This window comes from Lemur catta, chromosome 20 (assembly GCF_020740605.2).
Source record: "Lemur catta isolate mLemCat1 chromosome 20, mLemCat1.pri, whole genome shotgun sequence".
Taxonomy (NCBI): Eukaryota; Metazoa; Chordata; class Mammalia; order Primates; family Lemuridae; genus Lemur; species Lemur catta.
The window spans coordinates 4703052-4729361 of record NC_059147.1 but is presented as its reverse complement, the minus strand read 5'-3'; the positions used below and the strand labels follow the sequence as shown (position 1 = coordinate 4729361).

The 26310-nt window shown below is 44.1% G+C and overlaps 1 protein-coding gene across 1 annotated transcript in view; it reads right to left on the bottom strand.

The window, feature by feature from the left end:
* Window positions 1-3518, bottom strand: part of LOC123625346 (putative ankyrin repeat domain-containing protein 19) — a 57469-nt gene extending 53951 nt beyond the window's left edge. The window contains exons 1-3 of the mRNA XM_045533753.1: window positions 3337-3518; window positions 1936-2050; window positions 1604-1777 (exon numbers count right to left, since the gene is read on the bottom strand). Coding sequence (XP_045389709.1) covers window positions 1604-1777; window positions 1936-1941 — 180 coding nt within the window. The 5' untranslated portion in view covers window positions 1942-2050; window positions 3337-3518. The remainder of the gene's footprint in view (window positions 1-1603; window positions 1778-1935; window positions 2051-3336) is intronic.
* Between the last annotated feature and the right edge of the window lie 22792 nt (window positions 3519-26310).

Below are 26310 nucleotides of genomic sequence, written 5' to 3'. Positions count from 1 at the left end.
CTGTAAGCTGATCAATGCTGCCAATAATACTCCTCTGAACTGTCCAACCACAAGATAAAGATCAAACTCAGGCTAATATTATGTGATCAGAAAGGAGAGGTTTGAAGGAAGTAGTACCTATCAAACTCCAACTTGTCTAGAGATTTATGAGGTTTTTGAGACGTGTGAATATATATATGACATTTATGCACTTCTGGTTCTTAACCAGAAGTGTATCAGAATCTCAAGGACATTTTTCATTTTGTTTTACTTTTTTTGTTACAGACAGGGTTCTTACTATGTTGCCCAGGAGAAAGTCCTGGGCGCAAGCGATCCTCTTGCCACAAGCCTCCTGAGTAGCTGGGACTACAGGCACATACCACCACGCCTGGCTTCAAGGAATTATTTTCATATATACATTTCCAGGTTTTATTAGGCTTCCTAAATCAAAATCTTCAGGAGAGAGCCTAGACTTGCAGATTTTTAAAAAATTTCCCCCGCTCACTGTGATGCACAACTGTAGGTGAGAACTAGTGCAGCAGACAGTCAACTCAGCCTCATCTGTCACCCACATGGCCAATCCTTTTTATCATTTGGGGATTTGGCAAGAAGAGGAAAGAGTAAGAGAGAGAGTCATTTACTAAAAACTCCTTGATTCTCCTGGGGAGGGGTTGAACAGGGACTAGTAAACTCAAAATGCAATTTGACTTTGCTATTTATAAGCTCCTTCTCCCCCACCTTCCCATCAAGACAGTCTAGATCTGAGAGCAGGGTTTAGACTCTTATCTAAGTGGCCGTTTCTGCCAGAGGAGGACAATCAGTTAATTATTCTGTTCTTCCCTCTGCTGAAGTGTTTCTCACTTCACCACCATTTGTTTCAGAGGAATCTGGTTTCCTCAGATCCTCCTAAAACTGATCTCTAGTCAAGTTTACAACTCATTACCTCTCTCTTCCAAACTGAAAATTGTTCTCCCCAAAACTGAAGAACACCTTGTCTAAACAAAAAAAAACAAAACAAAACAAAAACTGGAAAAACCAACCGAACAAACAAAAAAGGCCAAAAAAAAAAAAATCAAAAAACTTTTTTTGATATTTTCCCTCAATTACCTAATTTGCAAATTGGCCTGCAGGTTTCTGATGTTCTCCTCTTCCCTTTCCACTTGTCCCTTTTCAGCCTTGCCACTGAGAGATCGCTCTCTTTCACATACATTAATTCTAAGGAACTTGTTAACAGCAGCAACATTTCCATTTATACTGAAATGCATTGGTTTTGCTGGAGTTGTAAGATAAAATCTATTTTGTGGGCAAATTTTACTTCCTGTGTTGTTTTACACTGATCAGAAAAAAAAATTGGGGTGGGAAAACATACTTGGGAAAAAAGTTTTAAGAAATTCAGTGCAGTCACAAATATTTACCACAAATGCATAAAAGAAAGCTGCACCCTCTAATGCCTCTTTAAAAATATCAATAATTAAAGAAAAATCTTAGACAATTAAGTCATTCCAAAATATTTTCATTCAGGGAATGTTTGAGCTTCCAAATATGGACAGCTAACCTTTGCATATGTCAATGTTAAAACAAATACATGCCAAATAGTGTGAAAATAAAGCTGGTTGATCTATACCTTGTTTTTGGCTTCAATATCTGCATGGTGTGAAAGTAGTTCTGCCGTTAGCAACTCATTCTCATTGTACACGGCATAGTGGAGAGCAGTGTTGCCGTAGACATCCTGAAGATTTGGATCGGCATCTTGTTCCAACAGAAAAACTGCACATTCCACTTCCTGGCACTGGACAGCCTGTCAGTATTAGACCAAGAAATAGATCGTAAATTCCAGGAATTCAAAATAAACACTCCACAGGTTTTGCCAACTAGTTATATTTAAATGAGATAAACTCATTTTGTTTCTATGTATTTACATCAAATCCATCTCATGCTGAGTTGGCTGCCACATACCTTCATCAGAGCTGTCCTCTCTTTGCCGTCACGGATGTTAAGCTCACACCGTTGCTTTACTAGAAAAGTCACCACTTTTGACCGGCCAGAGGAACAGGCCAGATGTAGAGCGGTCCTACATAGGAAGAGGATTTTTAGGAAATTGTAGTGGACTATCTCAAAACATACAACGATTCATGCAATTGTAAACATTAAGTAGCATGTTATTCCCCTGCCTTCAAAATTAATATTTAACTTTCTTGGGAAGAAAGTACAGAATTTATTAGCTCTTACGGCTTGCTACATTATGTGAAAGAGCAGCCTGTTTGAAAAGAAGAGCTTGGCCTCTGGCCAAGCTCTGTCACTTACTAGCTTATGGCTTAGGCTTTCTGTGCCTCAATTTCCTCATCAATAAAAAGGGGATGACGATAGTAGCTATCTCACAGGACAGCAGTATCATGCTTAACTAACAATCTATGCAAAGTATTTGGACCAGTTGCTACCACAAATAACAGCTCAATGATTGTTAGACACTGTAAAAATTACCATTACTACTACTTACCAAAGAGAACATTTTAAGTAAAATGTTACAATTGCATCTACTTGCAGTACGCTTTAAACATTCGAGATAATATTGTATTTCAATGATTCTCAGATGCTCATTTGCTCACACTGTAACATCTAAGACATTGGACTGCCACTTATTCAGGATATCCTACAACTATAATTGGCAACATTTTAAAAATTCTCTTACTGATACAGAAAATAATGGGGCATCCCACAATCCATGGTGCCTTACATTAAGTGAAGTGTGGTACATATAACAGGTCTTTGGAAGTTCTATGTGACTGGAATTTAAATAAATTGTAGTCTTTAAAAGGACTATTACATTTGTGTATGTGTTAAAAGTATTACTGTGTTACATTAAATGCAAATCCAACAAGGGCAGAGATTTTTGTGTTTTGTTCTTCATTGTATCCCTTATTTGTAGAAAAGTGGCACAGAGTAGGTCCTCAGGTAATATCTGTTGAATGAAGAAATAAATGAAATGTAAACACGCTAAATACTCCACCGTTTGTGCATCCGTTTTGGCACATCATCAAGTAATAAAAAAATACGGGGAAACTCAGAAAAGGGAAGTGGCTAGGGGTCCCCAAGGCTCTGAGTACAACCCTGTCCTGGACATTATCCTTCCTTAAGTGTCATCTGATGTTGATTACCAGCTAAGAAGGTCTCAGCCTAGAGCAGTTCTCCCTCCATCCTGGGAGACAACTGGAAATATCAAGAGGTGCTTTGAGGGGTCACAACGAGGAAGGGCGGCTACTGGCCTTTAGTGCTAAGGAGTTGGGGATGCTAAGTGACCCGCAGGACCAGAACAGCCCCATCCAAAGAAAGGCAGTGGCACAACGGCGAGAACACTACCTGGCTTGCCAACTCCCGACGGATCTGACTGTCTCTGTGACTCTGCGCGGGGTCTGACCCAGACTGGATGTGCAGAGGGGATGGATGGAGCTCCGCCAGGGTGAACGGAGAGAGCTCAGCACAGGGGCAAGGGGGCTGGGGGTCGGCCAGAAGAAAGGGTTGCCGGCAACCCTGGGCTTGAGACAAACTCAGTCCTTTCCATCTTCTGATGGTCCCAGCGTATCTAAAAGAGAAACTGCCAATCTGGGGTGCCTCGGAAGCTGCTGGATGAAAGAAAAGAATCCTGAGTCAAGCCAGGAAAATCCTACCATGGGTCCCAAGCCAAGGGCCTGACAGTCCCCCCTCCTCCTTCCCTCCCCCCACCCTCGTGCCCCCAAGAGAAAGTTCAGCAAGATCAGGTCCCAGTGCCCTGCAGGGGATCAGGGCGACCCCGCCCCCGGCCGGATCCGAGCCCCGGGGCTCGCCGCGTGTTGGGAGGCCGCCCACGTGAGCAGCCCTGTCCTGTCTGCGTTTCCGCCCCAGCCGCGCTCCCGCCGCCAGGCCTGGCCCTGCGCCGCCGCCCCGCGCCCACTAGGTGGCGCCTGCGCTCCAGTGGGCGCCGCTCCGGCGCAGGCAAAGGCGACAACTCGAACCTGAGCCCCAGGATTCCGGGGACTGGAGGGCAGCGCCGGCAGCCAAGGTAGGATTCCTGAGCCCCGGGCGTTTCCCCGGAAGCTGCGTGGTGTGGGGGGGGGGGGCGCAGCTGGGCGGCGCGGAGCACCGCTCGCGGTCTGCAGAGATAACCCGAGAAGTCGGAGCAGCCGCACGTGTCACGGCCGCCTAAGGGGGCCCGGAGACCCGCAGTCTCCAAGCCGGGCCTAGGAGCAGAGCAGAACACCAGGTCGCTGGCACACAAACATCCTCCGCTAGTCTTTGCCTCTGGAAAGCGTGCCCAAACCCCCAAGACAACAAGTCCTAAAAGCAGAAGGAGCTGCGTTGCTGATAAGATCCAAAACACGACTTCTTAAACTTGTCTGCACGTTGGCATTGCTGGGGGAGCCTTAAAAAAATGCTGATGCCCCATTTCCACCCCCCAGAGACTCAGATGTAACTGGTCTGGGTTGAGCACTGGGCGTCTGGGTATTAAAATGTTCCCAGGAGATTCCACCTTGCAGTCAATTTTGAGGACCTTTGATCTAAAGAGTTAGAGAGAAGCTGAGGGCATTTCTTTATGATGGCCCAAAATGCTAATGACTCCTCCTCCTCCCCCCTCCTCCCCCTCTCCCCACCATTCCTCCTCCTGCCCCTCCTCCTCTTTCTCTTTTTCCTCCTCCTCCTCCGCCTTTTTCTTGTGCCTGTGCCTTTGTGCTGTCAAACCCAAGGTATGAAACCAACACCCCGTTCTCCTCCCGCCAAAGGGCTGGTTCTGAAGGGACTGAACTGGAAAGTGAGCAGAGAACAGAGAGACACGAGTGTGGAATGTGAGAGAAGACTATTTATATAACAGCATGTCACCAGCATGGGCTTGGAGTCCCTGATGGTCCCCAGTGCTCACTGAACCACCCTCAGCTTCAGTTTCCTTATCTGCAAAATGGTTATGACAGTATAAAACCCTAAGGGGTGGCACGGGAATTGTTAACAATGAGAGCTAGTGTTTACGAAGGGTTCCCCTTGTGCCAGGCACTGTGCTAAATGCTTTCTAATTCCCACATTGACTTTTTATTTTGAGACAGGTCTTCCTCTGTCACACAGGCCACGCGGCCCGAGCGGGAAGGCGGCGACGGCCCGGGATCCGGCCGGCGGAGCTTGGGGGTGGGGGCCGGGCGGGAGGCGCCCCAGTACTGGGCGAGCCACACTGCAACCAGTGTGGGCGCTACCGCGGGGGCGTCTGGCCGCGGGCTCGGCGGCGGCGCCTCCCCGGCTGGGGCCCTCGCTCCACCGCGCGCCCCCATGCCCTCTCTGGGGCGGCCTCGGGCTCCAGGACCCAGCGGCGGCTGCGACACTCCCGCCCACTGGCCCGCCCTATCTGCCACTCTGTTCTCTGCTTCCCCTAGCAACAGGCTTCAACCTCAAAACTCTCGAACCCCTTCCTATCTGGACCCAAAACTACTAACGCAGGAGATTTCCTCCGTTAAATCTCCGGGATCACAAGCCAGTACTCTCTCTCTCCTCTAACCCACCTCTTGTCATAGGGACCAGCCCTTAATGTGAGTACAGTCAACTGAACGCATCTTTCTCCCCGTCTCCAGGCAGGGCCTGCCTCTCCATCTTTGTATTAATATTTTCTGCAGCACAGCCTTGCACACAGCCAGCAACCAATAAACATCTGTCGACAACATCAGTGCAACGTGGGAAAAAGCCGAGTTTGTCTAGTCTTAGAAGCCCCATCCATAAAACATGTAACCCCAGTCTTAAAAAAAGACACAAAGCTGTCCTCCCACCGCACAGCAAGCCACATTTGCAAAAGGAGTCAGGTGAAGCCAGAAAGTAGCCGTACAGCGCTGTACAACTGTGCCAAATGTGTGAACAGTTACAAAGACATAAAGAGTAAAGAGTGTACTCTTCAAACTGTCAAGATCATAAAGACATTGGAAAGAAGAAAACACTGCTGACCGACAGGAGCAGGCAGAGGAGCCCTGATGACTAAATGCAACAGAGGGTCTCGGTCAGAATCCTGGAGCAGCAAGAGGACATTAGTGGATAAACAGGTGAAATTCAAAAGCAGCCTGGCATTTAGTTAAGAGTAATACACCATGTTACTTTCTCAGCTTTGGCAACTTCACCAATGTCACAGAACTAGAATGTGGATGGAGAATACGACAGAACTTGGTACTACTTCTGCAACTTTTCTGTACTTTGTAAATTATTCCAAAATAAAAGTTTATTTAAAACCAAACCTTGTTCGGGACTCGTCATTCTGACTTGTTCAATAATTCCCCAACAATGCCGCGCTACACTGGCCATACGGATCCTGGAGAACCCGCACACCACAAAGCGCTGGAGCCAGGTGCACAACCACCTGCTCCACCCCTGTCTACTTCGGTGGGACCCCAGCGTGGGATGCACAAGAAGGTCCCCACAGGCCCAAGTCCTAATCCCCGGAACCTGTGACTATTTTAGTTACATGGAAAAGGGAATTAAGGTTACTAATCAGCAGACAGGGAGAAGATGAGAATCGGAGAGATGAGGCCTTGCTGTCTGTGAAGATGGAAGAGAGGGTGCCAGCTGGGAATGCAGCTTCTAGAAGGAAGACGGAAAAGATGAGAAAACAAATCCTACCCCGGAGGCTCCAGAAGGAACCAGCCCTGCCCACACCTAGATATTAGCCCAAGGAGTCAGGCTTCTAATCTACACAACTGCAAAGTCATAAATCTGTGTTGTGTTAAGGCGCTACATGGGCCGCAATTTGTTACAGCAGCGACAGCAAACTAAAAGCACCGAAATACAAAAAGCCACAGGGCTTCTCCGGCCTCCGAGTGCTGGTTTCCCTTCCACGTTTCACAGCTCCCACCACCTCTCCCTACACACCCCCTGCCTCCCACTCCTCATCCCCTGAACCGACACACCTGGGGACTGACAAGAGCGCTGTTAAAGAGAAGGTACACGTTCAGTCGCAAAACAGACTTTCCAGTCAACTTTCTAAGACTTCATTGTGCCACTGGCTCCTACTGACATGGTCTTTGTTTAGTTGGAGTTTCTTAGTCTTCTTTAAAAAGCCAGTCATCTGATGAGAACCCAAGTTTAGCAGAATCAGATTTAACTGCTTTGTCAAAGAAAACAAAGTTCACATATCAATCTCCTTACAGTCACAGCTGCTTAAAATTACCTAAGCTAAAAGTGAAAGCACACATTACTTTTCTAAATTTTATACCAAAAGATAAAGGATACAATTCCAAAATTGCCTTCTCCTCTTTTACGGAAAAAATAGAAAATGTTTTGAGTGTTAGGATACTTAATGTATTAATCTCTCACCTGCAGAACTTCAAATTTCAGGTAGAGTCTTCTCAAACGGAGCCCACGGTCGGCCCCTCACGGCCCGAGCCCGCCGCGCTACTCCGCTGGCGGCGGAGGCCTGCAGGCCGCAAGGCCGCGCGAACGCCCGCCCCGGCCGGCGGCGCCTCTTACCTGGCTCCGAGGGCAGGCGGCTCGGCGGCGGCCCGCGGCTGCGTCTCCCGGGCCGCGCGGGCTCCGGCCGGCCGAGCGTGGTGGCGGGAGGCGAGCCCGCCCCTCGGGCGCGCCCAGTGCTCGGCGGGCGACGCGGCTCGCGGCTCCCGGTGCGGGCGCTACTGCGCGGGGTTGGCGGGGGACGTCTGGCCGCGGGCTCGGCGGCGCCTCCCCGGCTGGGGCCCTCGCTCCACCGCGCGGCCTCTCTCGGGGCGGCCTCGGGCTCCAGGACCCAGCGGCGGCTGCGGCGCGCGCCGGCCACAAGACACGCTCCCGCCCATCGGCCCGCCCCACGGGGCACCACGGGCTGCGCGTGTCATTGGAGAAAAGTTTTTTAAAATCAACTTTCTCGCTCATTTCGGATTTCATTTTTAAATTGAATAATTGAAAAAATAAATAAATAAATTGAATAGTTGACCGTTTAAAAAGTAGCCTTGAAATTAAGCTTAAAATGGTCATTTTGAAGAAATTTCTTTAAAGAAAGGATTAAAGAGAATATTGTAATTCCTAAAATTGAGAGTATCTGTAATGGGCTTCTAACCTTGAACACTGCAGTAGTTATCTAATCAATATTTGATCAATCACCAAATACTAAGAAAAGCATTAGTCAACTCAGTTTGTTCCAAATCTTTTAATTTGGTTTTCTGATGGGGGGTTCCAAATAGTTAGTGACATCAGTGGTGCCATTTTTCGTTTAGTAACCATGGTTATCTCTTTGTCCTTTTAAAATTTTTAAGTATAAAAACTATTGAATGAAAAGTAAACTGAAATTCTAAATGAAATACTAGTTTATAAAAAAAACTTTCTCTAAAGGTAAGAAAAATGATTATAGATAGTAGGAAATTGGAATTGCTTATTAGCATTTTAACTGTATATTTCTCAGCGGTTTTAAGCTTTATGGTACGCATGGTCAATAAATAAACAGCCTCCCCGTTTTTTATTGGGAGAAGGAAAAAAGGGGAAAAAAAACTAAACTTAACTTTCAAATTATTCTCCAACATAAGCAAAGGCTGATGAGGGAAGAAGTCTATAAATGAAAGGTTCGCTTTTAGTTAAGGGTAGAAAATGGAGAAATGATTATCGCCTGTGCCTGTATAAACCAAAAGTGATTGAATATTGGTTCAGTAGTTAAGTAGTCCTCAACGCTGAATGGCGTGACAATGGAGGCTTGGTTTTGTTATTTCAGAATGCGTTTTTCCCCACATGATAATTGTGTAAAAGGGCTATACACATATACATGGAACATGGCTTTTTTTAGTTTTTCTTTTGCATTTTGATAAAAAAAAAATGCATACCTTTACCTTTGAGCCTGAACTTTTAGACTCTTAATCATATAGTTTATGTCATGATATCTATTGATATATTTATCTTTCTCACACATTTTCGTAGAGTCCTCTGACTTCTAATTAAGATTGATTGTTGGCCGGGCACAATGGCTCACGCCTGTAATCCTAGCACTCTGGGAGGCCGAGGCGGGTGGATCGCTTGAGGTCAGGAGTTGCAGACCAGCCTGAGCAAGAGCGAGACCCTGTCTCTATTAAAAAATAGAACGAAATTATCTGTAGTCCCAGCTACTCGGGAGGCTGAGGCAGTAGGATCACTTAAGCCCAGGAGTTTGAGGTTGCTGTGAGCTAGGCTGATGCCAGGGCACTCACTCTGGCCAGAGCAACACAGCGAGACTCTGTCTCAAAAAAAAAAAAAGATTGTTTTTAGGTCTACTGCATAGCTGTGGGACTAGGATTTCTTTCCATTATACTCCCAGGATAATCCCACTCTTTCTTATATACTCTGTTCTTTTTAACCCATGTGTTTTTACTTTTGGAACAACTTTCCCAGAAATTGTTTCATACTTAGAAAAAAGTTTTCGGAAAAGATAAGTGCTGCCACATTGCCTATCTTCCATTGTGGAGAATGTCTTTATTTTGCATTCAGACTTTAAGGTTGCTTTCATTCTTCCTTGGCACTCCATGGATCTTTTCCATTTGAAAGCTCAAATCTTCAACTCAGGGCAGTGTTTTATCCATTATTCCTTTTTCCTCATTCCTTTTTTCTCTTCATTCTGGTGTGCTTATTGGATCATATGTCAGGATTGCATTGCACAGAAACTAACACTGTATGGGATAAAATGTTTGCTTTCCCTATTTAGTAAAGAACGCTGAAGATAGGCAGTGTATGACTAGTGGCTCAATGATGTCATCAAAGACCTAGTCTCTTCTCTTTCTTCCATCCTAAGAAGATGTGGCTTTCGTATGGCAGCTGTTGTACCTCTGGGCATCTCATAAGTGTTGCAAGGAGGAAGAAGAGGGCAGGACAAAGGAGCATGCTATTTACATGTCATTGGCCAGAGCTAGATTTTATGCCACCTCATCTACAGGAGAGTCTTGAGGATGTATATATATTAATATTTTAGTTGGACACATTGCGCTCTTTAACAGAACAAGATTCTGTTCTTGATGAAGAGGGCGAGAATGAATATTAGGTAGGTAATTAGCAGTTACAGCATAGATATGTATTAGATTTCTTGGATCTTTCCTTCATTTCTCTTTCTTTCTATCACATTGTTTTTGTCTTTTTGCTTTGTTCCAGGAAATTTTTAAATTTCTCTTTCTAGATCTGTAATTCTGTCATCAGACATATCCATTAATCATTTAGCTTATCTTTAGCACTTTAACTTTAGTAGCCTAAGTTTTCTAATTTCTTCTATTTCATAGATCCTCTGTTTTTCATATTTTTTATTGTGGTAAAATATACCTAAAATTTGCTATTTTAACCATCTTTAACCGTGCAGTTTAGTGGCATTAAATACATTCATATTATATACTTAACCATCACCATCCATCTCTAAAACTCTTTATCTTTCCAGACTGTAACTCTGAACCCGTTAAACAATGACTCCCCAGTCCACCTCTCCCCTGCCCTAGGCAACCACCACTCTACTTTCTGTGTCTGTGAGTTTCGTTACACTAGGTACTCCGTATATATGGAATTATACAATATTTGTCCTTTTGTGTCTGGCTTATTTCACTCAGCACAATGTCTTGGAGATGTCATTTATGTTGAAACAATGCATGAGGATTTCCTTTTGAAGGTTGAATAATATTCCACGTATGTATATACCACATTTTGTTCACTTACCCATGGACACTTGGGTTGCTTTCACCTTTTGTCTATTGTGAATCATGCTGCTATGAATATGGGTTAGGTGTAAAATAATCTGTTCGAGGCCCTGCTTTCATTTCTTTTAGCTATATGTCCAGAAGTGGAATTGCTGGATCATATGGCAATTCTATTTTTTCTTTTTTGAGGAATCACCATACTGTTTTCCACAGCAGCTGTACCATTTTACATTTCCACTAGCAGTGTACAAATGTTCCAGTTTCTCCACATCCTTGCCAACATTTGTTTTCTGTTTTTGTTTTGATTTGCTTTTTATAATTTCCTAGTGAGTATGAAGTGGTATCTTGCTGTGGTTTTGATTTGCATTTTCCTGTTGATTAGTGATATTGAACATCTTTTCCGTGCTCACTGGCCAGTTGTGTATCTTATTAATATTTGGAGAAATGTCTGTTCAAGTCCTTTGCCCATTCTTGAGTCGGATGGTTTGTTGTTGATTTGTTAAAGTTCTTTATATATTCCGAATATTAACCTCTTACCTGACAATTTGCATATATTTTCTCCCACTCCACGTGTTGACTTTTCACTCTGTTGATAGTGTCCTTTGATGCACAAAATTTTTAAATTTTGATGAAGTCCATTTTGTCTTCAGTTGCTTGTGCTTTTGATGTCATATCCAGGAAATTATTCCCAAAATCCAATGCCATGAAGCTTTCCCATTATGTTGTTAAGAGTTTTATAGTTTTAGCTGCTATATTGAAAGCTTTGATTCAGTCTGAGTTAATTTTTGTGTATGCTATAAGGTAAGGGCACAACTTCGTTCTTTTCCATGTAGATACCGAGTTTTCCCATTATGACTGTTTGAAAATACTGTCCTTTCTTCCTTGAATTGTCTTGGACTCTTACTGAAAATCCTTTGACCAGGTATGTGAGTATTTATTTCCTCACTCTTTATTTTATTCTTTTGGTCTATGTATTGGTCTTTATGTCAGTACCATACTATTTTGACTACTGTAGCTTTGTAGTAAGTTTTGAAGTCACGAAGTGTGAGACCTCCAACTTTGTACTTTTTCAAGATTGTTTTGGCTATTCCCTTGGGATTCCATATAAATTTTAGGATGGATTTTTTTCTATTTCTGCAAAAGAATCTCATTCTTAATGGTATAATCTCATTATAGATCTCTCAAGGTATGCACTGGAATGTTTTAAATTTTTTTTTCTTGTTTTCTGAGCTACCTTTGTTCTTCCTGTTTTATCTTGGTCCTTGTCTCTCAAGCTTTTTATTTTCCTCATATGTCTGGTAATCGTTAATTGCCTGTTGCTCTCTATAGAAAACTCGCATGCATATCCTATATTGTTTTAAAGGTCTGTTTTGACAATAGATCTCTTTAGTACATAATCCAGAGGAGTTTAGAGGCAGGTTTTTAGATGTAAATTAGGCGAGCAGGCAGGACACTGGTAAATTCCCTTATTGCCAAAATAGGGAAGGCTTCATTCTGGGGCGGAATGTGAAATTTCTTATAATATTTTTATTCTTATGAGGAACTGCCTTTTTCCTGTGTTATGGAGGTTTAAAAGTCTCTTTCACATTGCTCTGTTTCCTGAGAGCTTTACTTCCTTATGTCAATTGTTCTGTTTACATAGACCCAGCTGTTCTGCAGTAGTCCTGTAGTGATTCTGATGGTCACCCAGTGGCCTGCTCTCCCTGGCATTATCTTTGGGATTCCTTTGGGAAGAACAGCTCTACCTTCTGCAGGAGCCATCAGTTATTCCTGTTTTGGAAGATATTTTCTTCTATTCTGGTTTCCTATTTCAGCTTGCCAGTTGGCTGAAATTCTAAAACTCTGGATAATTAATAATACCTTTTCCTTGTTTCCAGCACTACAGATACATTTACCTTTTTCCCCTTCCTCTTTTCCCATGTTTCTTTTCATTTCTGTGGGATTTTGAAGTCATGAGATAAATGTGTGTATGCTCAGTCTGATTTTATTTATTCAACAGTACTTAATAAGTGTAGGTAACATTCTAGATTCTGTGAATGAGATAGACAAAGGAGTCCTAACTTAGGCCGGGTGCCGTGGTTCATGCCTGTAATCTTAGCACTTTGGGAGGCCGAGGCGGGAGGATTGCTCGAGGTCAGGCCATGGAGACCAGCCTGAGCAAGAGCGGAAACCCCTGTCTCTACTAAAAATAAAAAGAAATGATCTGGACAGCTAAAATTATATATATAGAAAAAAATTAGCCAGGCATGGGTGGTGCATGCCTGTAGTCCCAGCTACTCGGGAGGCTGAGGCAGGAAGATCGCTTGAGCCCAGGAGTTTGAGGTTGCTGTGAGCTTGACGCCATGGCACTCTAACCCAGGCAAAAGTGCGAGACTCTGTCTCAAAAAAAAAAAAAAAAAAAAAGCTTATGAAAGGCTTTATTTAGAAAGGAAGTATGCAATTTTGATTTATCTTTAGTAAAGATAATATTGGCTGCTATGTAGAGAATGGGTTTGGCTAGGATGTTGCCTGTGGAGATGGAAATAAATGAAGAGATTATGGGTATATGGGTACAAGGAGTATCTATGGACCTTTGTCGTGGTATAAGAAGCAAGGTGAACCACAAATGACAACAAGTTATTTGGCTTGTGCAAGTGATTGATAAAATCTACTGATATGATGAATGGTGGAGGAGGAACAGATTTGGGAGAGGTAAAATCAAGGGTTATTTTTTGAAACATTTGAAATGCTTGTGAGACATTCAAGTGATGTTGCCAGGTAGGTCTGTAGAGCTTAGGGAAGAGATCAGAGCAGAAGGTGAAAACTTTGGAGCCATCATAACAATAGTGTTTGATGCTGCTGGTCTATGAGATTATGTAAGCGAGGTATAAGAGAAGACGGTTCAAGGCAAAGCCTTGGGGCTTTAACATTAGATTGAGAAAGCACCTGGGAACACAGCAAAGGTGGTAAGACGAATGGCTGGTGAGATGGGGGAAACCAGGAGAGCCTAAAAATCAAGTGAAGAAATAATTTCAAGAAAGCAGTAGTCATCTTTGTTGAATGAGAGATGGTGTAAGATGATAAAAAGCGAAGTGTCTATTGAATTTTATGACAGAGGTTTTTATTCTTGATGATCAGTTACCCTGGGTGGGACATTCAGGCACCTCTTGAGAAGTCTGGCTATAAAGAAGTTTGCAGCAGAGACGAGGAGTGAGTGGGTAGCTGGAGGAAGAAACCTAAATTCAGTGTTAAACTTTAAGAGACATACTTTACAAAGCTTTATCTATCATGACTTCTTTTAACCTTTCTTTTTATATGAAAAGACATTTTATTATTACTATTTTACTGTATAACATATTAGTGAATACACCAGATTACATTTTCTCAAATGGCAAATGAGGCACATTTCTCTCTGATTCCCTGGAGAACCTCAATATTATCCGTCCTTCAGAGGATTCAGTTTCTTACAACCAGCGTGACACTGTCCACGATGATACCAACAGTGCTTAGTAGTAAAGAACATTTTGCTAAGTTGTTCTATCGTGGGTTCTTGCTCAAGGTTTTCACTTTTTCTGCTAATCCGGTTTTCAGCATGTGATCATGTGTTTCTTCATTATGGTACACAGGATCTGGCCGAGGGATAGGTTTTGTGTGCTCATATGGAATGTCCACAGAAGGGTGGTAGCATGCTATCGTCCTGCCATCAGATGTCACAGCAAGCTCCACTTTGCAGTTACAGTCGTCTGGTAGAGAAGAATGTGTAGATTTATGACAAACACAACATAAAAAATCCATTTTGGATTGGAAATAAATAAGATAGTTCTCTTTGATATCACCCATGTTACTGCTGCTACAGCCATGGTGTTCAAGACACTTTTCAGGTGGTATGAAAAAAGATGTTTTGAAGAAGAACTGCTTTTAAAATCTGCTTCTAAGCACACCGATTTTCATCCCTTGACAGCTCCTCTCCGTGAGCCCACCATCTTGTTTTCTCTTTTAACCTTTTTTGTTTGAAAAATTCTAAGCATACACAAAAGTAGACAATGATCAACCCTGCCCCATCCACACCCACATCTACCCCTTCCCTTGCATGATTTTGAAGCAAATCCCATACAATTTCGGTTATAAGTATTTCTTTATGTTTCTAAAAGACCTTTAAAATCATAAGCACAATACCACTATAACATAAACAACAATAATTTCCTAATAGCAAATATCTAACTGGTATTCAAATTTTCAGTTTTCTCATAAGTTAAAATTTTTAAGAACAGATTTGAAATAAAGTCACAGATTGAAAATGGGTGATAACTTTTTTAGCTCTCTTTTTATCTATTATTTTCTCTTTTTTCCTTTGCAAGTTATATGTTGAAAAAACAGCATCACCTGTTCATTTGTTTGTGCCATTTGTACACCTTTGGTGTAGGTTGACACATTCCTTGAATGACTTCTGTTTTTCCTATGAATTGTAAATGGGATCTAAGGGCTGAAGAGATTGCCTTTCTTGTTTGTTTCTTTTTCAAAACTACTTACTAGGGCAGTGATGTGTACCTCTTTCAGGAGGCACTTAAAGTCTGCTTATCCCTCTTTTAGTGATGTTAGCAGTTATGGATGTTTAATGCTTAGATCCTTTACTTCATTGCAGGTTGAAAATGGTGATCCTCTGATTCTATCATTCCTTCTTCATTTATTAGCTTTAATAATTCTAAAATGAGAAACTCATCCTCATCTGCCCTTTGGTTACCCAGTGAGTGGTACAGCTTGAATAGAAAAACCAGGATAAATGTTTTGTTCTTTCCCTGTAAGTTTTCAAAATTGTGAGTTGGCTCTTTAGCATCTTTCTATGGTGGCCAAGGAGTTTTTGTTTTTGGTGCCGTAAACTTGTATGTTTTATGTGTTTCAATCTTGTTTTTTATCAATGCTCAAATTCTCCTATAATAATCAGTGGGAGTTTCTTCAAGTGAGCCCTTCGGTCTTTTAACAAGACCCCGGTTGTCTTTGATAACTTTCTTGCAATCTGGAATAATTAAGTGTTCTTGTGTCATCTGGTGTATGTCTAATCTGAAAACTAGAATTAACTAATTGTTGAAGGATATGGTATTTAGAGATAACTACTACTATTTTACCTTTTTCTTTCTTTCAGTAGCCTGTTAAGCATACTTATTTCATAGTCTTTCATAGTGTTTCTTTCCGTTCCTGGGATATGACTTTTCCTACTTGTTTTGTCCCTTTACCACTGTGATTTTAGGCATTTGGGGAATTCTCTTGCTTTTGAGTTCAGGTATGTACTAAAGCAAGGTGTTTTGTTTTGGTTTTGGTTTTTTAAACTCATTGTTTGTCTTATCCAACATTTTGATTTATTTAGAGTGGGAGAGGTGGCTTCTTGCATGAATTAAATCACTGTATTTAGTAAAGTTCCCCTATTGCTCTTCCATTTACGGAACAATGTGCCCTTATATCAGAAATTACCTCATCTGTGGCTAAAGTGAAAACTTGCTCACTTCAATAGTGTTTTTATATTTTCAATGGATGCTTTCTGGTTTTTATTGTAACCTTAATACATCATAGCTGTCATTTTGCTTCTGCATATTTGACATATTTCGATCTTTAACTCAAGTAGCAGGCAAAAAGGAATGGATTTTTTTTTTCATTCCTACTTCAACACTTTAAGCTTGGAAACAGGAAAAAGGCAGAAAGGTTGCTGGGAAATTGTGTGAACTTGTACTGGCTGAAATTTAAGCTGCCAAACGAAGAAACTTTCCTTCTCTTCGAAGATTCCTTCTACTTCATGTGTTACATTGATCTGAATTCTGTTGAACTTCTTTTTTCTCATATGTGAGTGTGGGGGACAGACATGTTATGGTTGTAGTTTTATAAAATATGCCAGGGACCATACTCTAGTGCTACTTAGAAAGAAAAAAGGAAGACGATGAGAACTTGGGCAAACAGTTCTTGCTAAGCCCTAAAATATATCACTTTTATTCATCCATACAGAAAAGAAGCATGAGGCCAAGAGGAGGCGAACAGAGAGAGTTAGGAGAGAGAAGATAATTTGTACAGTAAATAAAGATTTAGGAAACAGAAAGAGATCCCGAAGTAATAGCCATTCAGATCATATCAGACGAGGAAGAGGAAGACCTAAAAGTGCATCTGCCAAAAAACATGAGGGAGAAAGAGGTATGAATAAATTTAAGCAGTTTTTCTTTCAAGTATTAAATTGATCTGGGATCTTAATTAAATAGTACTAAAGAAAAAGTGGCAGCATAGAACTCCTGGACTTAAAATCACAACTCATATTGGTTTGAAAGCATTTCCTCTATGGTAAATGCTTATTTTTTTTTACAAAATCACAGATATTTAATTCTTATTGGAAACGTGAAGGCTTAAATTAGGTAAAATTCACCTTGCTATAATTTGATGGTAGTAGAGTTCCTCAATAATTTGTGTATGACATCCTGGAGAAGCCTCTTAAGAATGACTGTGCTTTTTTTTTTAAAGACAAGACTGAGTTCTGTTAAGACTTGATTCAAACTGTTAATACTATGAGTTTTAAAAATTTACTATTGAAAGTGTTCTTGTTGAATTTTTAAATTGCTCTTTGGGAGATTTCTGTGCTTCCTACTTTGAGGCAGCTTTTGCATAGTTAGGTGAATTCTTCTTGGTCCAAAGTATATTTCTCAGCCTGTCCCCTTGGTTCATGCCTGTAATCCTACCATTCTGGGAGGCCGAGGCTGGAGGATTGCTGGAGTTCAGGTGTTCCAGGCCAGCCTGAGCAAGAGCGAGACCCCGTCTCTACTGAAAAATAGAAACAAATTATCTGGACAACTGAAAATATATAGAAAAAATTAGCAGGAAATGGTGGCGCATGCCTGTAGTCCCAGCTACTTGGGAGGCTGAGGCAGGAGGATCCCTTGAGCCCAGGAGTTTGAGGTTGCTGTGAGCTAGGCTGACGCCACAGCACTCTAGCCAGGGTGACAGAGTGGGACTCTGCCTCAAAAAAAGAAAAAAGAAAACAAAAAAAAAAGGACAGAAAAAGAAAGGGGGGGAAAAAAAAGAAGGAATCGTCCCATGTCTCTCAACTCAGCTGGTGGAGGAAGGCCAGCCAGGCTCGGTCTGGTCCTGGCCGGCGGCGCAGCCCAAGCCCCCCGGAGCCCCTGGTGTCCAGGGCAGAGCCCCCTCTGGGCGCTCGCGGCGCAGCCAGTGGGGCGGGACGGGGGACGCGCAGCTGGAGGATCACTGCCGCCTCGCCCCCTCCGGGACCCCCGGGCTCCGCTCCGGCTCCCGCGTCCCCCGCAAGTCCAGTCCCGGCGCGGAAGGCGCCCGCCGGGCCAGCAGTGGCGGCGACGGCGGCGGCGGCCGCGGTGACTGCTTCGGGCCGGTGCGTGCCCCGCGCGGCGGCTCAGCGGGGGCCCCGGCGCCGCTCCGGTTGGGGCAAAGTTGGGGGCCGGAGCGGCGGCGGCGGGGGCGGGAGGCGGAGGAAGAAGAGAAAGTTTGGCGCAGGGGAAGGCGAGCGGGACGCAGCGAGGGAGCAGGGCGCGGGCGCGGGAGCCCCGAGAGGGCAGCACGAGCCCCAAGCAAAGCAGCCCCGGCGCCCCGAGGAGCCTCGCGTGCGGCCGACGGCGGCGGGAGGAGGAGAAGGAGCAGGCGGCGGCGGCGGAGCTGGAGCGCGCTCGGCGGAGCCCGGGGCGGGAGGCGGCCGCAGCCGGGGAGCCGGAGCCGCCGCCGCCGAGCAGCATGGTCGGCGGGGAGTTTACAGCCCCCGAGCGGGCAGGGGCCGCGGAGGAGAAGCGGCGGCGGCAGCGGTCTAGGCTGAAATTGGGCTGCAAAGCAGGCGGCGGCGGCTGAGGCAGCTGGGGCCAGGGAGAGGAGGGGGAGCGGGGGAAGGGGGAGGGGGAGAAGGGGGGAGGGGGAGAAGGGGGGAGGGGGGGAGGAGAAGCCTGCAGCCATCGGAGGGGACGCGCTGGAAGTGAGAGCTGATGAGTGAAAAGAAAAAAAAGTCTTTGGATCTTTATTCTGCTAATTAGTTTCCTGCAAAAAATGGCTGTGATTAATTCAGTGCGCGTGTGCTTCATTACCCAGGCACCACGCCAAGGGCTAATTAGCCACCTCCTGAATCAATAAGATTTAGCAAAAAAACGAAAAGGGGAAGGTGGAGGCAGGCAGAGGGGAGGAGGGGAGGAAGGGAGGGGGGAAAAACAGGGGAAAGTGATGAGCAGGGCACGGAGAGCAGGAAGAGAGGATGGGAGAAGAGCCTAGGAAGAGGGAGAGGCACCAAAAGTTTATGCATGTATTACACACACACACACACACACACACACACACACACAGAAGTGAAATGCAGAGATGCAACAAGAGAAATCTGGCTAAGATTTTTTTTTTTTTTTTTTGAGATAGAATCTCACTCTGTCACCCGGGCTAGAGTGCCATGGCGTCAGCCTAGCTCACAGCAACCTCAAACTCCTGGGCTCAGGCAATCCTCCTGCCCCAGCCTCCCAAGTAGCTGGGACTACAGGCGTGCGCCACCGTGCCCGGCTAATTTTTTCTATATAGTTTCAGTTGTCCAGCTAATTTCCTTTTTGTTTTTAGTAGAGATGGGGTCTTGCTCTTGCTCAGTCTGGTCTCGAACTGCGCCGGCCTCGGTCTCCCAGAGTGCTAGGATTACAGGCCTGAGCCACCGTGCCGGCCGCTAAGGTTTTTTTTTTTTAAGATTTTTTTCTTTCCTTTTTTTTCTTTCTCTTTTCTTTCTTCTTTCTTTTTCCCCTTCTTTCTCTCTCTTGCTCTTTTTTTTTTCTTAGCTAACGCAGTAATGTTTAAATTAAATAGGAAAGGAGCGTCTTCAAAGAGGGGGGGCGATAATGGAGTGGGACAGCTTAAAGCAAAGGTTTAAGTGAAAGAGCAGAGACTTAGAATAGAGGCCACTTTAAATTGCAAATCCAAGATTTTTTAACTGACGGAAAATTACCTACCCCCAAATCAGAGGATGAAGGAAGAAAATATAGAGAAAACTTTAACACATACCATAGACTAGACAAAAAAAATATGTTAATTTTGTTCTTCTGAAATAAGACACAATCAGTCCTCTCGGGTTCTTTAGGAGGAGAAGGGAAGAGAAGAGTGATGATTAGAAGATATAAAAGGGGCAAAGTGAATCAGAACTGAAAGGAGGTAACTTTAGGAAAGACAAGAAAAGGAAAAGTTGCACTTGGAAACAAGTCCAACTTTCTACCTTTCTGAACTTAAGAGAAAAGTAAAATCAATTTTCTCGCGTAAAACCTGGAGAGCAGATGTTTTCAAAACACAGGAAGCTATTTTGCCATCAAAAGCGGGGATGTAATAAAGGCAGTGAAAAATAATTTCAGACTAAATTCATAAGAAAGCAAGCCAATATATTTAAATATCGAGGAAACGTCTAGAGTGTAGAAAGAGGGGAAATTACATACCCCTTTCCTAATGCCACAAAAAGAAAAGAAAAGAAAAAGCCTTATAGCCACCTGTAAGAGTTTGGAGCAGAGTCAGGAAGCCAAAGGGCTTGAAATGAGAGGATGGATTTCAGATAAAGACTAGGAGCGGTACATCCCACCAGAGCCCAAAGGAGATCCCTGGAATCAAAGACAGCAGCCAGGGATCCTGCTACTGTACGGATTCCTGGTACATCAAAACCATCACTTAGGCTCCCAAGTTCTCCCCTCCTCTTGGAGCCACCAGGAGGGCCAGGGCATCTGCTGCCAGAGCCCAGGGGACCTGCCATTGCCCCCCGCCGCCGTCTCTGAGGCTGCCAGGTCTCCCGCTGAAAGCTTAAAAAAATTTTAGGCCGGGCACAGTGGCTCAGGCCTGTAATCCTAACACTTTGGGAGACTGAGGCAGGGGTGGATCGTTTGAGCTCAGAAGTTCAAGACCAGCCTAAGCAAGAGCGAGACCCCTTCTCTACTAAAAATAGAAAGAAATTATATGGACAACTAAAAAAGAAAATATATATATATATATATATATATATATATATATATATATATAACTAAAAGTTATATATATATATAGTTATATATACAACTAAAAAAGAAAATATATATATATTTATATATATATATATATATATATATATATATATATATATATATATATAAAGTTAGCCGGGCATGGTGGTGCATACCTGTAGTCCCAGCTACCCGGGAGGCTGAGGCAGGAGGATCGCTTGAGCCCAGGAGTTTGAGGTTGCTGTGAGCTAGGCTGATATCATGGCACACTAGCTGGGGCAACAGAGTGAGACTCTTGTCTCAAAAAAATTAAATAAATGAAAAAAATTTTTTTAAAAATTTTGGCTGCAAAGTTTCCAAAGAGGGAGGGACAATAAAAGAAATGAAAAGTTTAAATTTACTGCATCTACTGCCTTTACATTAGGCTTTCCCTTTCTATTTTAACACAGAAACAAGAAAAGGAAATTGACATCTATGCTAACCTCTCTGATGAAAAGGCTTTTGTGTTTTCAGTCGCCTTGGCAGAAATAAATAGAAAAATTATCAAAGATTTATCCTCTGATACTTGTCTGCAAAATCTTTTGAAACTTTCTTCAGGATTACATCAGCAAATTCTGAAACACGTATGGACTCTCAGGAGCATTCCGACTGCATCAATAAATAAGGGCCATTGATTTTTTTCCCCCCCAGATTGTTTAGCCTGTGCCACACTTTGGGAGCAAAGTTGTAGGCTTGGTGGACTGTTCTGGGATTTCCTTGTTTACCAAGGAGTATTTTCAGTGTTTTGTGTTTGGGATATAAGTAAGTGTATATACAAAAAAAAAAAAAGAAAAGAAAAGAAAAGAAAGAAATGCTGGATGGATGTTAAAAGATAAAAAGTGTTAGAGAAGTATGACAACTAGGGAAATAAAATGTTTGATAGTTTTCAGGTTTGCCACCAGAGATGTAATATTTTAAATACTGTCTAAAATTTTCTGCCCTCTTCCCAGCTAAATGAAGGATTTAGACTCTGAATTTGTTTCCTTTTTTTCATTTTGTATGTAAAATAATCCATATAGATGCTGGATTATCTTCTAAGCATTATTCAATCATACCAGCTTGGTACCTCTCCCCCCTATAACAAATTCACGCAGTAAAATTACCATAAGTATTTACTAGATTAAGCTGTCATTTTCCTATGTTGCAACGTGAAATACCATTTGTATCCAGAAGTTCCTCCGAATAGCTTATACCAATGGTATGACTTCCTCCACACTGTTTTATATACGAAACCAGCTACAAGTTCACTTCTAGTACTATTTACACTTTAAAAGAAAATAAATACATAGTATTAAATGATTGTTCCAGATCTACAAGGATAAATTTAATTCTGCTACATCTTTAAAAAAAACAAACAGATTCATGAAGATTCATGAAAACAAGACAAATAGGAAGCAAAAATACTCCTAAGGGTCTGAACAATTTCCCTTCCCTGATGTATTATGGAAAATTCAGAATTTACCAGTCTTCCTTCAGTCAGTACATTTTACATTGACCTGTACTTTGAACCGAAAGGGGGAAATAAAAAGATTAACTGTTACCAATGAAAAATTTAAAATAATAATCAGAAACCAGACAAACTGAAGGTAAAAATATACAATGGTTACAATAAAGATAAATATTTAATTAATCAAAGTAGAGGTTGTGTTTGGACTATAGGAATGTTTCATCCTTCCCTTAAAAGAAAGGGGGGGGGGGTGGCTAGAGAGAAAACAGCCAGAGTCTCTGCAGTCTCCTGGAGAGTTCCCACTGTCCAGGGCTATGGAGAGCCCAGAATGGCATTAACCTCACCAAAGACACATTGTGCAGGGGACAAAAAAAAGCCCCTTCTTCTACAATAACTTTTAGCTTTTTTATTTTTAGAAAATGACAAAGGTTTTGCAAGCACTGACTGGTGAAACCTATAGCAACCCAAGCTGGACTTGGCTTTATTGATCAGCTGTCCTGCATGGAGAAGCAGCCAGGAAAAGTTTGAATGGCAACCCAGATTTGGCTCATAGAGAGGAAACCCCTGATGTTTCTAAATGTATTTTCTTTCTTTGTTTTTTCCCCCAAATAAAATAGCATTATTCCCAGAGTGAATTCAGAAGGATTAGATGAGGTAACCCTACAAAATCTTCAACCAGTTTTCTCCCTCTAGTCTTGCCTAAGAAGCTGGATGCTCTTAAGAACACTAGAAAATCTCTCAGAATGAAGAACTGCTTTCTAATCAAAGAGATTTCCTGATTAATTCTCAAATTCCTTCTCAAATAACTTGGTGGGCTAGGGCAAATTATTTCTCTAAGAAAAACAAGTTTTAGCGCACTCTCTCTACCTGATGTTCTAGGGTTTACTAATAATGCCTTCAAAAACATAAATGTTTTTACCTTTGTTTGCAGATCACTTAAAGTGCAGATTGCATTTTATTTTATTCCAGACATTGTGATTTCAATGGTACTGGTTCATATTTAGAACTTACATAAATACAACTTGTCACTTAAAAAAATCTATTGCAGTAGCAGTGATGCTGAATCTAGGATTGGGGGTGGGGCAAGAAAGAGAGAGAGAAGGAAAGAGAGAGAAACTCTTGTTCTTCCTGTGTTTGTTTGCTTGCTTTTTGAAGGTACCGTGCACCAGCCTAAGTGATGGCTTCGATGTACCGGGAGTCAGTACAGTAGCAGGATCCCTGGCTGCTGTCTTTGATTCCAGGGTCTCCTTTGGGCTCTGGTGGGATGTACCGCTCCTAGTCTTTATCTGAAATCCATCCTCTCATTTCAAGCCCTTTGGCTTCCTGACTCTGCTCCAAACTCTTACAGGTGGCTATAAGGCTTTTTCTTTTCTTTTCTTTTTGTGGCATTAGGAAAGGGGTATGTAATTTCCCCTCTTTCTACACTCTAGACGTTTCCTCGATATTTAAATATATTGGCTTGCTTTCTTATGAATTTAGTCTGAAATTATTTTTCACTGCCTTTATTACATCCCCGCTTTTGATGGCAAAATAGCTTCCTGTGTTTTGAAAACATCTGCTCTCCAGGTTTTACGCGAGAAAATTGATTTTACTTTTCTCTTAAGTTCAGAAAGGTAGAAAGTTGGACTTGTTTCCAAGTGCAACTTTTCCTTTTCTTGTCTTTCCTAAAGTTACCTCCTTTCAGTTCTGATTCACTTTGCCCCTTTTATATCTTCTAATCATCACTCTTCTCTTCCCTTCTCCTCCTAAAGAACCCGAGAGGACTGATTGTGTCTTATTTCAGAAGAACAAAATTAACATATTTTTTTTGTCTAGTCTATGGTATGTGTTAAAGTTTTCTCTATATTTTCTTCCTTCATCCTCTGATTTGGGGGTAGGTAATTTTCCGTCAGTTAAAAAATCTTGGATTTGCAATTTAAAGTGGCCTCTATTCTAAGTCTCTGCTCTTTCACTTAAACCTTTGCTTTAAGCTGTCCCACTCCATTATCGCCCCCCCTCTTTGAAGACGCTCCTTTCCTATTTAATTTAAACATTACTGCGTTAGCTAAGAAAAAAAAAAGAGCAAGAGAGAGAAAGAAGGGGAAAAAGAAAGAAGAAAGAAAAGAGAAAGAAAAAAAAGGAAAGAAAAAAATCTTAAAAAAAAAAAACCTTAGCGGCCGGCACGGTGGCTCAGGCCTGTAATCCTAGCACTCTGGGAGACCGAGGCCGGCGCAGTTCGAGACCAGACTGAGCAAGAGCAAGACCCCATCTCTACTAAAAACAAAAAGGAAATTAGCTGGACAACTGAAACTATATAGAAAAAATTAGCCGGGCACGGTGGCGCACGCCTGTAGTCCCAGCTACTTGGGAGGCTGGGGCAGGAGGATTGCCTGAGCCCAGGAGTTTGAGGTTGCTGTGAGCTAGGCTGACGCCATGGCACTCTAGCCCGGGTGACAGAGTGAGATTCTATCTCAAAAAAAAAAAAAAAAAAATCTTAGCCAGATTTCTCTTGTTGCATCTCTGCATTTCACTTCTGTGTGTGTGTGTGTGTGTGTGTGTGTGTGTGTGTGTGTGTGTGTAATACATGCATAAACTTTTGGTGCCTCTCCCTCTTCCTAGGCTCTTCTCCCATCCTCTCTTCCTGCTCTCCGTGCCCTGCTCATCACTTTCCCCTGTTTTTTCCCCCCTCCCTTCCTCCCCTCCTCCCCTCTGCCTGCCTCCACCTTCCCCTTTTCGTTTTTTTGCTAAATCTTATTGATTCAGGAGGTGGCTAATTAGCCCTTGGCGTGGTGCCTGGGTAATGAAGCACACGCGCACTGAATTAATCACAGCCATTTTTTGCAGGAAACTAATTAGCAGAATAAAGATCCAAAGACTTTTTTTTCTTTTCACTCATCAGCTCCCACTTCCAGCGCGTCCCCTCCGATGGCTGCAGGCTTCTCCTCCCCCCCTCCCCCCTTCTCCCCCTCCCCCCTTCTCCCCCTCCCCCTTCCCCCGCTCCCCCTCCTCTCCCTGGCCCCAGCTGCCTCAGCCGCCGCCGCCTGCTTTGCAGCCCAATTTCAGCCTAGACCGCTGCCGCCGCCGCTTCTCCTCCGCGGCCCCTGCCCGCTCGGGGGCTGTAAACTCCCCGCCGACCATGCTGCTCGGCGGCGGCGGCTCCGGCTCCCCGGCTGCGGCCGCCTCCCGCCCCGGGCTCCGCCGAGCGCGCTCCAGCTCCGCCGCCGCCGCCTGCTCCTTCTCCTCCTCCCGCCGCCGTCGGCCGCACGCGAGGCTCCTCGGGGCGCCGGGGCTGCTTTGCTTGGGGCTCGTGCTGCCCTCTCGGGGCTCCCGCGCCCGCGCCCTGCTCCCTCGCTGCGTCCCGCTCGCCTTCCCCTGCGCCAAACTTTCTCTTCTTCCTCCGCCTCCCGCCCCCGCCGCCGCCGCTCCGGCCCCCAACTTTGCCCCAACCGGAGCGGCGCCGGGGCCCCCGCTGAGCCGCCGCGCGGGGCACGCACCGGCCCGAAGCAGTCACCGCGGCCGCCGCCGCCGTCGCCGCCACTGCTGGCCCGGCGGGCGCCTTCCGCGCCGGGACTGGACTTGCGGGGGACGCGGGAGCCGGAGCGGAGCCCGGGGGTCCCGGAGGGGGCGAGGCGGCAGTGATCCTCCAGCTGCGCGTCCCCCGTCCCGCCCCACTGGCTGCGCCGCGAGCGCCCAGAGGGGGCTCTGCCCTGGACACCAGGGGCTCCGGGGGGCTTGGGCTGCGCCGCCGGCCAGGACCAGACCGAGCCTGGCTGGCCTTCCTCCACCAGCTGAGTTGAGAGACATGGGACGATTCCTTCTTTTTTTTTCCTTTCCTTTTCTGTCCTTTTTTTTTTTTTTTTTTGAGGCAGAGGGCAGAGTCCCACTCTGTCACCCTGGCTAGAGTGCCCTGGCGTCAGCCTAGCTCACAGCAACCTCAAACTCCTGGGCTCAAGGGATCCTCCTGCCTCAGCCTCCGAAGTAGCTGGGAAGACAGGTGTGCGCCACCATTTCCTGCTAATTTTTTCTATATATTTTTAGTTGTCCAGATAATTTCTTTTTAATTTTTAGTAGAGACGGGTGTCTCGCTCTTGCTCAGGCTGGTTTCGATCTCCTGAGCTCAAAGGACCCACCCGCCTTGGCCTCCCAGAGGGCTAGGGTTATAGGCCTGAGCCACCACGCCCGGCCTGGACTGCAGAATTCTTTCCCTCCCTCCATGTCTCAGCTCCACGTCATTAAAGGCCCATTTACCAGTTCCTTTTACCCAGTACATCATGTCCCCCTTGCAACAAAAAATTACAAGGCA